Below are 12,924 nucleotides of genomic sequence, written 5' to 3' on the forward strand. Positions count from 1 at the left end.
TATCCCAATATTAAGAAATGGAAATTATAACAACAGTATTCAATAATTATTGCTCTCAGATTTCTACATAAGCATGTATATGAGCTTGCTGCATCTTCCTTTCCCACTTATAGTCGTCAAGCCTTATCTTAATAATGAAGATGGTGCTCATCATTCTTGAAATTCGATAGCTTCCATCTTATCCAGACCTGGCAGTTAGGCCTAATATTTCTACTATCCATATTGTTATGTGCCTTATATTTAAGTAATCAAAATGACTCACATGTAGTCTTCTTCCAGGGTTATAGACATAACCACAAGCATCTTATACAACTACAAATTTCCTGAAGTAATATCACCTACTATTCATGATCCTTAACAGTATGCATTCTTACAACCATCCTGTATACCCTCTCTCAGCTTCCTGACAATCCAGTGTCCAGCCTCTAGTCATCTAACATTGTAATACCAAACTTCACATTCTAGTTTCCTTCATCTCTTCTATCTAAGATATTCAGATGATGCATTTCTATTTATATCAACCTGCCATGTAAATATATAGTGTCTAATTGGGTTCCTATTACTTTAGTGAACACAATGAACTGCAAACACTGTTTAGTCGAATGTCATTATGCGAAATGGCAAAATACTGAAAGCACGGATCAGCGATTTTTTTCCTAGGGAATAAAAATCACTAGGCCACTTTTGGGACTTTGTCATTTCCTTCACTGTGGTGCGATCTCAGAGTTGGTATATTTAAGTAGGGATGTGTCGGAGGCATAGCACCCCAATTTTGATTTTTTTTTTTTTTTTTTTTTTTTTACGGATCAGTGATTTTTTTTTTTCCTGGGGAAAAACAAATTGCTGATCCGTGTGTTCGACGTTTTGGGTTTTCGGGGATTGTGGGTCAATTATATAGCATTCGCAATTCAGTGCGTTCGCCTATATAACATAAACCCGTCTTAAGTTTTGTATTATTCTGCATTCAAGTATTGTCATACCACCATCTCCATTGTATTTTGTAGCCTCATTTTTTTTTGGAAAACTTCCTTTGCACTCATCTGTGGGTCTCTGTGGCTCCTGTTGCTATACTGAAAAAAGAGTTATGTACTTACCATAACTTGGAATTTGTACTATCCAGTGTCATTACTCATCACGAATGGGTCTTGGATCCGACCTTGTATCTAAGCCAGCAACTTATGGACAGATCCAGAGCTCAAGCTCCTCTCCTTCCAATAATCCCCTGCTGACCTCTAACCCTCAGATTGAGTTTAACAGTCTGCACAGTATATAAACTATCCTAAAAGCAAGCCACTCAAGCTCTACCAGATCCCAAGAAGGCAGGGGGAAGGAGGGCGGGAATGTGATGAATAATGACATTGGATAGCACAGATTCCAAGTTATGGTAAGTATATAACTCTTTATCTGATGTAATCCATGTCATTATTCATCATGAATTGGTCAGAATCTCCAGCTACTGTGAACCGTGGGTGTCCTCAAGAAAAGATATGCCAGAGCACTGAGGAACCAAAGAAACCCTGTTCCTAGACACCAAGTCCAACTTGTAATGCAAACTGAAAGTGTAAGGATTTGACCAAGTAGCAGCAGCACAAATCTCATCCAAGGAAAGTTATCCAAAAAGCTGAAGACGTGGCCACCGACCTAGTTGGGCCTTAACTGGTCTACATAGCCCCACATGCCTGCTATCACAAATGTAGGAAATACAGCTGGTAATCCATCTGGAAATAATTACTTTGGAAATTGGCAGACCCTTTCTGTTTTGAGAAAAGCTACGAAGAGCTGGTCTGACTTCCAAAATTCCTCAGTCTATTTTCAGATAGAAACGTAATTGTCTATGAACATCTAAACAATGCAAGATATATTCTCCTTTGTTAGAATAATTAGGGAAGAAAACTGGTAGTTATATTGATTGATTGAGTTTAGCCTTCTAAACCACTTTCAGAATAAACAAAGGATTTGTTCTAAGGGACACCCTGTCCTTGTGAATGACCAAAAATGGGGGGTATAAGGCTTAGAGCTTGCAGTTCTGAGACTCTCTTGGCAGAGGTAATGGCCACTAAAAATGCTTTCTTCCAAGACAAGTACCCAATGTCACAAGATGCGTCTGGTTCAAAGAGCTTTTGTGTCAAGGACTGCAGCACCAAGGTCAAATCCCATGGTGGAGAAGGATCATTGATAGGCGGTCTAAGAAAAAAAACTCCTTTCATAAAGGCTTTGCACAGTTTAGAAGAAAAAGTAGGCTCCTTATTCAAATGGAAATTAGAAATCGCCACAAATTGGAACTTAATCATAGAGAAACTCATACCATCCTGAAAGAGAGAAGACAGGAACAGCAAATTATCAGGAATTGGGGCCTCAAAAGGATCCAAATTATGCTGTCTGGCCCAGATAGAAAACCTTTTCCATTTACTGGAGTATACCTTCTTTGTAGATGGCTTCTGAGATGCCAAGATGACGCTCCTCCCCCGAGAAGGAAGCCTGGATAGCGAAAGGATTACTGGAACTGGAGAAACCATGTGGTTACATGGAGAGTCCAGAGATTAGGAAGTGGAAGCCCTCAGGGATGGGAAATGAGATTCGGAATGGGATCCAATGTCCAGGGACGCTACTTCAGATGAAACTGTAGAAGGGAGAACCATGCCTGACAAGACCAAAAGGGGGCAATGAGGATGACAGGGGTCTTGAGGTGGCAAGATTTCTGTAAGACCTAGAGTATCAGAGGAGTAGGAGGGTAAGCATAGAGGAGTCCCAGCAGCTAGTTGTGAATCAGAGCATCCCTGCGTGACTCGCCCAACTGGAGGGACCAGTACAAAATAATTGCTGCATTTGTGGTTGACTGGGGAAGCAAAGCAATCATAGCATGGCTGACCCCAGCCTTCTAAAATCTGACTTGCTACTGATTGATTCAGGGACCACTCATGGGGACTCAAGACATACCTGCTGAGTTTGTCAGCCAGCCTGTTGGAACTGCCGGAAATGTGAGTTGCAAGAAGAAAGTGCCTGGAGTACATTGCCCATTCCCACACTCTCATGGCCTCTCTGTATAGAGGATAAGACCGTGTTTCCCCCTTGCTTATTGATATACCAGACCACCGCCATGTTGTCCATTTGAATTGCTATGGTCCACAGAGGGAAGTACTCCTGAAAGGCTTGCAATATTAGAAGGACTGTTGTCATCTCCAGGACATCTGTGGGGGACCATGTGCCTTGAACCATCCTGTCCAGAAAATGCCCCCACCCCAACAGGGAGGCATCCATGCATGGTCACTGTGGCCTTGGGAGGGGAAGACAAATTGGCCTGCCTAGAATTAGGTCCTGTTACTAAAGCCTCTAAGTGAGGTGATTTCTGCACACCTAAGTCATCTTGATGGTCATGGAGATTGGATGAACCTGAGTGGACCACTGGACTGCCAGGCTCCATTAAAGAATGTGCATCAGATACTTGGTGAGGGGCACTAACTGGATGGCAGCCACTACTGAACCTAATGCTTGAAGAATAAGATGAACTGATGGGCGGATGCTTGAAGAATAAGATGAACTGATGGGCATTCTAGATCCAGCAAATGAGATACCTGATCTCAAGAATAAGATGAACTGATGGGCATTCTAGATCCAGCAAACAGGATACTTGATCTTGAATAAGCTGGACCCTGTGTAAGGGTAGTGCTAAAGTCTCCACTACTGTGACCAGTTGGACCCTGATGACCTCTAAGTTTTGGCATGGAAAAAGATTGGATTTGGGCAAACTGACTTTGAAGCCTAGATGCTGAAAAGTTTGAAGGTGTAACTGGTGGCCATTACTAGTTGATGCCTTATGGGGGCTGTGAAGAGCCAATTATTTGGGTACAGGAAGACCTGGAATCCTTGCAGCCAGAGATAAGTTACCACCATTGCCATGCATTTAGTAAACACCTGGGGGGCTGTGGTAAGTCCAAAGGAGAGGGCTCTGAACTGGTAATGATTGGCCCCTAACTGAAAGCACAGGTGGCTCCTGGAGCATCTGTTGAGCTTGATATGATGGTACGCATCCTTGAGATCCACTGAGCACATCCAGACATCCTTGTGCAACAGAGGCAGAATGGAATGGACAGTGACCATCTGGAACTTGGACTTCTTGACCGATAGGTTTAGTTCGCTGTGGTCAAAAAATGGACATAGGTCCCCAGTCTTTTTTGGCACCAAAAATAAGCATTAGTTCCAGACCGTCATTGTCCTGTTGAGACCTCTTGAATGGCTCATTTTTGAAGAAGGTCTTGAACCTCGAGATAGGCCAACTCCCTCTGGTGGGGTGGAATGTCTGGAAGAGATTTTAGAAATGGAGGGGGCTGAATAAATGGTATGAAGTAACCCAGGAAATAATCTTTAACACCCACTGATCGGAGGTGAGACTTGTACAGGCTAATGGGTGAAGAGAGAATTGATCACCGACTGCCTCCAGGGTAGGACAGTTGGGCAGCGCTTCAGGAGCACTGAAAAGGTTTCTCAGAAAAGGGTTCCCTGGAGCCCTGATTCTGTGGACCCTCTCTGCCTCTGAGGTGGTGTCTACCATTGAATCCCTTCCCTGGTTTGTGGAAGAGGATTCTTGGGGAGCATCCCTGGAAGGAGGTCAGAGTCTTGTGGAACCAGAGATTCTCACTACCCCTTTGAGTCTTGGAAAAGGAATGTTGGGGAGTAGAGAACTTGATTCTTACTGTGGACAGAGTCTTGCCCTCCTGCTCACTGTGGATCAATGTTTCCTTGACAGAAGGTCCAAACAGGATTGAGCCGTCAAAGGGGGCATTAGTAAAGGATGCTCTAAAGGGTTTCGCCGCTCAAGAGGTGGCCTCTGCTGCATTGGAGATCAGCCTCATCAAAGCATTAGCCAAGGAAGTCAGAGCAGTCTGCTTAGGAGAGACCAGTTTAAGACTGTCCTGAGGCAGTAACTCTGTAAGAGAGGTGGTGAGTTCAGACACCAAGTCCCTCTAATGCCAGGTAAAGTGTGCCATATAGTTAGTTGATCTCAGTCCAAATATAGCTGAGACAGACATTCTCTTTCCAAAGCAATCAATCACCTGAGACTCTCTGTTCGGGGGGTTGGACCGAGGAGCTCTGCTCCACCAGCTCCTTCTTAGCCGTAGTGGCCACCACAATGACATCGACAGGGATGCCCTTACTCCAAAAGGCTTTATCCTTGGGAGGACTGAGGAATTTATTGGCTTTTTTGGGACCAGTTTCACTGTATTTGGCTCCCTCCAAGCCCTGCTGGAGATAAGCTCCACAAGCTCATTGGCAGGTGGTATACCCAAGTAGAAGATGGGCCTATCCCAAAGGCCTTCAGAAACACAAATTCCTCTAAAGATGGGGTGGGGGAAGACCAACAGCCTTTTTACTTGAGAATTTCGAGGAAGTCCCCGAAGGACCACTTCCTCAGACGGACATCTGTGGGACCCATCTCCCTCCTCAAAATCCATGTCCTCCATGAGGTACTCTCTGGAGGAGTCCAAGTGTCTCCTCTTACATGTTCTCTTTTGAGGGGGTTCCTCCATGGTAGGCTCAGAGGAGGACTCAGATAAGACAGGAACCCGAAGTGGGGCAGTGCCCATCTGAAGGCATTAATAGGAGGGCTGACCCTGGAAGGACAATGAAGCCTCACCACCCAAAACTGAGAGAGAGGCTGGGGAGGACATAGAGACAAAGGAGAGGTGACTGACAAGCTGGAGAGGGTCCTCTCTACCACCTGGAAGGTTGACAGACTGGAAAAAGCCCCCCACTCCTTCCCCACAACTGGGGCTGCCAGGGGTGAAGAAGAGACCCCGATGTAGCACCAGTAGCTGCCGACGATATTGGCCCTGAGCTGCCCAGTGCCAAAGCCCCCAAGGGAAGGGAACAGATCAAGAGTTCCAGGCCTGAACCCACCCCCAGAGAACTTGGACTGACCTCACAGGGATGAGGCACAGCCTGTTCTGAGGACAGTGGAACAGAGCCGGCCAGGGACCCTGACAGTGTCAAGAAGGGAGGAGTACCAGACACTGTTGGCCTCTCACCTGGAATGTTCTGGTCTTGATGTTCTGAAACCAGATGGATCAGAAGAGGAGAATGGAGAATTGATCTCCTGGAGGAATTGGATGAGGGGCTCTCAATAATATTTGGCTCTGATAAGATACATTGATCCAAAAGTCTGGTCAGATCTGATGGTTTGGGTGGCATGGACGAGTCCAATAGTTAGATTGGATCTGGGAAAGGCTTGCTCCGAGTCAGATCTGATGATCTCTGCAGGGTAGAGACCTCGGATCTGAGAGGCTGATCTGAGGCTCTCGGAGTGGAAGAGCTCAGATCTAAATCCAAAGAGGCTGGACTAGAATCTGGGAATCTGCGATCTGAGATCCTCGGCTTTTTGGAGACAGAAGGAGACCCTTTTGAAGGAGGGGGAGGTCTCTTCTTAGGATCCTGAGAGGGCTTGGTGAGACAGTCCAAAGGCAGGGGACCACCCTGAGCCAAGTCCTTCAGAAGTAATTTGCTGTGGTTCTCCATAAGAGCCCTGGGGTTGAATGCAGCAGAAATGTCACATTCAACCTCCAGGTGAGCTGCTCCCAAACAGTAAAGATGCTCCTTGTGCGAATTGCATGAGGAGCATCGTTTGAAACCCAAGGGTTTCTCAGCCATACTCTCATACACACACACACACACACACACACACACACACACACACACACACACACACAAAAAGAGAAGTTGTTATTTGCCTTTCGGCTTTTCCCGGTAAGGGGTCGCCACAGCGGAACTCTGGTCCGCTAATGATTGGCAGTAGATTTTTACGAAACGCCGAGGTGCCAGCTTGATTCTCAACCTTCAACAAAAGCATGCCCATTTACGCATGCATGTCTTTCGAACGCTACCCAACCACGGGGAGGACATGCAGACTCCACACAGAAGGCACTCCCAAGCCCAGCCAAGAATCGAATGGGAGAACCTCTTCCTGTGAGGTAACAATGCTACCACTGTACCACCGCGGCCTTTCACAAAAAAAGAGAAGTAAAGAAAAAAAAAATTTATTTATTTTTTTACAAGAGGTAGGGGAAAGGGTGGGAAAAAGACTACTGAGGAAACTGGGAGGGAATAACTAACGCTATGCTACAGATATAGCTATGGGAGGGGAGGTAAGCTATGCTAGACTGCACTAACTAGCTAAAAGTAGAAGAAGGAACTGTAAAGAAAGCAAGAAATAGGCACTTATCTACTCTAGAAGATGCTCTAGCCCAGATCACATCCTAAGCATTCAGCGGTAAATGAGATCTGAGGGTTAGAGATCAGCAGGGGATTATGGGAAGGTGAGTAGCGTGAGCTCTGGATCTGTCCATCAGTTGCCGGCTCGGAACCGAGGTCAGATCCAAGACCTATTCATGATGAATAATTCCATGGATAGCATTAGATCCTCTACTTCATCCTTAGCCAGACATGACATGTTCCCTTTCATGGAACATTTCTCTGCATATATAATACTCTACCTTACATCAACATTGTCAATGTCATTTTCCTGTCTGTGTAAGTGGACTCCTGATGACTACCATAAGTGCTTGTACACATTCAGCATTTACCTCAGCTGCTCATACTTTAACCTGTCTGCAAGATGATCTAACACAGTCTGGGTGTGGATCTCTGCCACAGTCTCCACAAGAAGCTGCTTGTCATGCAGTGGCCTGGCCACATGCATAAGTAATAAACATTGTGGTTCATCGCACATCCAATGTAAATAGTGATGGCTTAGCCACAATTATGGACATGATGTTTTTGAGTCTCCAGGTATATCTATAAGTGGTGATTTTCCAGACAACTTGGTAGCAAAGGTTGGACAAGATGCTAAAAAGATGATGGTGGTGTAATAAATTAAGTTACCGGAAAAGCACCATAACTGAACCAGTTTAGGTTTGCAAACCATGATAAAGTTATGGGCATATGTGAATTGGTATGTACTATAATAATACATAGAGAAGAACATTATGTGCAGGTATTTAAACTGCTCTAAGTATAATTATAGTATAAAACAACTCATGTATGCTGAATCAGAAGATATTACTACAACCTTAAAAAAATAAAAATATATTCTTATTTTGTAAAATGGAATTTGGAACCAATGCTGTTTTGGGAATCCAATTAACATTTGGAAAATATCTGACATAAGTTGCAGTTGTAGGTATGGTGCAGTATCTGCAAATATATCCTGATGTTCTAAAACAGATACTTGCCACGTATTTCCATGTATTACACAGAAGTACACTGAACTGCCAAATAATTTTGATTGTGACAGTATAGAAATTTGAGGGCCATCTCTCTAACTGAAGAGTAGAGACTGTGAGAATATTTGACATCCCTGAAACTGTTGTCCTTCTGAACACACTACTGAATACACCTGTTGATATACCATAGCCTTCATACACATGAAGAGTCTTACATTTGCTTTAAGGTTAATCTGTAAATTCTACAGAATAAAAATTATGAATAGTGAAGATGGCATTTCAAAGTAATTTTAATAATTTGCTTATGAAACAGTGACCTCATTAAAATGCTGAACATGCAAAATACTATGTACCATTTTTTTGCAGGAAGAAACATGCATGCAGGATCAGTAGAAAACTTTACTTAGCTTCATTGGTATCTTACTACTTTATTTTCATTTTACATATAAAATTTAATTTCAAACAGCTTTACTTACTTCTAAAGTCTTTGGGCATCCATTTACTAGCATACATAACACAGGTATTTCTATACTTCCAGAGCCTGTAGGAAATAAAAAGAAAAACATTACGTTAGAGCTTTATGAAAAAATAATACCTGTGTGAATATAAGTAACTAAGCTACATTTGATCCAGGCTGTGTTTATTAATCACATTAAAGTAATTAAGACATTGCCTGTATTTATTGTTACTGTTCACCATGAATGGGCACATAACACTCAGTAATATCATGGGGACCGTATCAACATATTTTACTTATTAGTAGATAAATTATGCATCATCACAATGTTACTGTTTCAGAAATACTTATCTTTCAGTGAAACAACTGATATTTTTTCAGTATGTGACTCAGGTAAAAAAAATGCAAGAAATATAGTGCAGGAAACGAGAGTGAAAAATAACGTCTCACTGCCCTTATTGCCAGTATACATTCACTTTTAAGTATATAACATATAAACTACTGGCATAAAATGTTCTTAGTGTGGAATTGTCTTTTAATTTTATGTCTTGGCATTCCAAACTGTTTAAAGCTAAACAGAATATTTAATATATTCTGTTACTGCATTTTGCCCTGTTTAGCTTAACTAATGGGTTTAGCAGAGATAATATTTACTTCAGTGTAAACATTTGCAGGTTGCCTTTAATTCCAAATAACCACTGGATATCTTTCTGTGAAGCAATATTTTTAAACTAGATTTTTATTACCATACATCCGTGCAAAAATCATTTAGGAAGTAACACTGGACAGCTGCCTTGTAGTTTTTTAAGGTGCTGATTATGTCATGCTAGTCTGCTAGTTACTTGTTTTGAGAAGAGGTGCTTAATGGAATGTGACCCGTTTGACTTGATTACAATACGTGTTTACTGTGTCAGGGAATATAATGAGAATATAATATATTACATGACTGTCACCTTACAACTGAGTAGCAATAGCAACCTTAGAGACATAACATTTCACTAGTGGGTTGCTGGGGGTGAGGGAGAACAGCCCTTACGTGGAAATGTAGCAGACTTCATACCGCAAATAAAATATAGTTTCATTTTTGATATTATAATAGATAAAGCTCTCGCAAATTAAACTGTATCTGTTTGACCAAATGGAAAAAATATCTACATAGAAATATGAAGCAACAAATGGATGCACTTATAGTATAAAAACGGCATACCTCTGAACTGTCCAGATTTTCACAGAATGTCCAGATTTTTGCCTCATATTTTTGGTCTGTTCCTCATAAAATTTGTGATTTTCTGGCAAATCACTGAGGACTGAAGTCAGCAAACAATGACCTATGTTTGAATTTCAGACTTCATATCTTTCAGAAAATGCATGCTAACACAAATCATGTTATTCTAGCAACTTACTAAGCTTATATGAGCAACATTTAAAATCTGTCCCTTTCTTGGGTCTTTGTTTTACAGTTTGTCCAGATTTCTAGCAATAAGAGGTTAAGAGGCATTAAAAACACTATAACTCAAAATGACAGGTGAGAAACACCCACACCCCCATATGGAGGGCTTTGCCTTTCATACAACCCATATTATATATATATATATATATATATATATATATATATATATATATATATATAATATAATATATATATATACAACAAAACTTAAATGTATAATTTCATAATACCATGTATCTGAAATAGAGCCTCCAATCTAAAATGCTGATAGAAACTTTACTTTTGCAAGGCAATTTAAGAAGCATTTAGCATATGTATGCTGTATAGCAATTTTAAATTACCAGGTACTTCTGAAAAGTGATGTTTCAGAGCCTAGACAGTGAATTTAAAACATTCAGAAATTTGGCATTTGAAATAAGTACATGTTCCCAGAATTTATAAGTTGTTCCTTCTCTCTGTCCCTATTAATTCCAGTTCTGTAATTGGAAAGGGGAGAGGTGTCAATTCCGAACCACTGTTGGAGAGGCGTAGATTTTTAATGCCTGTGTCTAGTTTGCTAGTTCCCATTGTGGTGGAATTTAAATTGTGTACTTTTGCTGAACTCACTTTCTTTTACTGTTGAGTTGAGCTGTGGATGTAACCATTGAGGAGTCAAGAATCTAAGTTCAGAGCCCTTTGACCTCTGAGTCGTATCTGCTGATCATAACATATCTCTGCAACATGCAAAGCACAGCCTGCTCAGAATTAATGTTACTAGGAGCAGGTATCAGTCAAGCAACTCCTAGCTTCTGTCAGAGAGAGCAAAGTTCTTACCTCCTGTCCCTGACTGTTAAGTTTACATTTCAGTGAGAATATTTCCACTTTCAAATTTTGGATTGTTGCATAGTTCACCACTCATTTTTGTTGAGCTGTGCATTGTGTTTTACAGGCCAGTATAAGTGAAGGTCAGTAAACCCTTTATTACCCACTTTTTTATCTGATTATGAAAAAGCCCCCCCTGTTTATGGGAATTTTTGTTTTGCCCTTTGCCACTTCTAACAAGTACCACTCTGTACCATCATCAGCAAGCTGTCTGCCCTGAAGTACTAATGTTCTCTTCATTTTTATATATGTGTATTGTTCTTTTGGTTAACATTTCTACTATTTTATACTATCATCTTATATGTGCTGTGTCCTACATTTTCAAGTATTTTGCCTAACCTTTTATACTGTGTGACATTTATTTATTTTACATATACTGATCAGGTGAGTATGCTAGTCCAGTGACCCTTTTCAGGCCCAGTCTGGGTCTAGAAGGCATATATTGCAGGCATTACTAAAGATTATATCGATTTATAAGCCATTACACTATGATGATTGACAGTATCAACATCTTTCAGTATCACTTTATATACAATTATTTTAGTGAGGTGATTAGAAAGTAAAGAATTTGCACCGGTAAATAGATTTTAATTGGAATAATAGAAGGAGAAGTGGGATGCTAATAACATTGAAGAAAGGAAGCATAACTGGATTGCTCTTTTCTTTTTTGGTATTTATGATTCGTTTTTTTTTTTTTTTTTTTTTTTGCTAAATCAGTTTGATAGATGGGAATCATGTTTTTGATGGTGGATGGTGGAGATTTGTTACTATAAATGTTCATGTTATCAGAGAAGTCAATGATCTTGATCTGTGGAAGATTGCTGGGAAGTGTATTGCTAAATAAAGAAAAATAGCTAGCTTATCTGGCAACCTGTGCAGTTCTCAGAACTAGATCCCCACCCCAACTTTAATTTGAGGACCAAAGAAAGAAAAAAGTTGGTGTTAACCTTGATTGAACCTCCCCTAAAAGAAAGCTGCATCTGAGTCTTGCTACAGTTAAACTACACTGCTTCAGTCATGATTGCAAGCAATTCCAGTCCTGCACTTCTGCCTGACATCTAGAGGAGCAAACAACAGCAACTTCTCAACTGTCCGAACTTTTGCAGCATGCCCCTTATTTTGCCGTTCACCACAAATATTTGAAATTTCTTGTAAATCACAGAAGACTACATTCAGTCCATAATGCTAGACATTACAGTTTCATACTTTTCATTGTTCAGAAAATGCATGACGTTGATGCTGATGATGGTAACGCAACATATGTTGTTCTATAATTTTCCAAGTGAGTTACTGTAATATTTAAACATTGTCACCTAACTTTGGCCTTTTCCCAAATTATTTTAGCTTTGTCTCCCAACAACCTGAGGAACCAAAAAAGGTATTTACATTTACATTGAAGACCAAAAATGGTATTCCTGTATTTGTCTTTGTTTACCGGAAAAGTCCAATACCCATTTTCAGAGGAGGCCCAGGGAGAAAAGCTCCATTTGTTTACATTGCATTATACTAAGTTCCAGATAAACACAGAGACGTTACATTTCTATTTACATTTATACACAAACAGTAGTTACATTTATGTACTAGGATTCTGCAGAAGTGGAAGTTACTAAAGAGAAAGCCCATGTGGTTTTATAGGCAACAGTTATGTATAAAAATTGTTTTGTTATTTCATTGAAAGGTTGAGGGTATTGTACAGTAAACACAAAGTTTCAAAAAAACAAATCTTTTGCTTTTCTTTGCTGAAACTGTGGCAACTGCCTTACTGGAAATGTAACAAGCAACTTTGTGTGTACATTTGTGTGAGTATATGTGTATAAGTGTGGGGATATGCATCTGAGTTCTGCAAATGTGTGCAAAATATTTTGTGTGTGTGTGTGTGTGTGTGTGTGTGTGTGTGTGTGTGTGTGTGTGTGTGTGTGTACATTAAATACGTCCATAAGGTA

At 40.9% G+C, this 12,924-nt stretch overlaps 1 protein-coding gene across 1 annotated transcript in view; it reads right to left on the reverse strand.

The window, feature by feature from the left end:
- TRPM5 (transient receptor potential cation channel subfamily M member 5) overlaps positions 1-12,924 on the reverse strand; it is a 749,498-nt gene that overhangs the window by 460,986 nt on the left and 275,588 nt on the right. Inside the window, exon 6 of the mRNA XM_044058928.1 lies at positions 8,690-8,754. Within this exon, the coding sequence (XP_043914863.1) occupies positions 8,690-8,754 (65 nt within the window). The remainder of the gene's footprint in view (positions 1-8,689; positions 8,755-12,924) is intronic.

Source organism: Protopterus annectens, chromosome 17.part0 (genome assembly GCF_019279795.1).
Source record: "Protopterus annectens isolate FY-2018-M chromosome 17.part0, PAN1.0, whole genome shotgun sequence".
NCBI classification, from domain to species: domain Eukaryota; kingdom Metazoa; phylum Chordata; order Ceratodontiformes; family Protopteridae; genus Protopterus; species Protopterus annectens.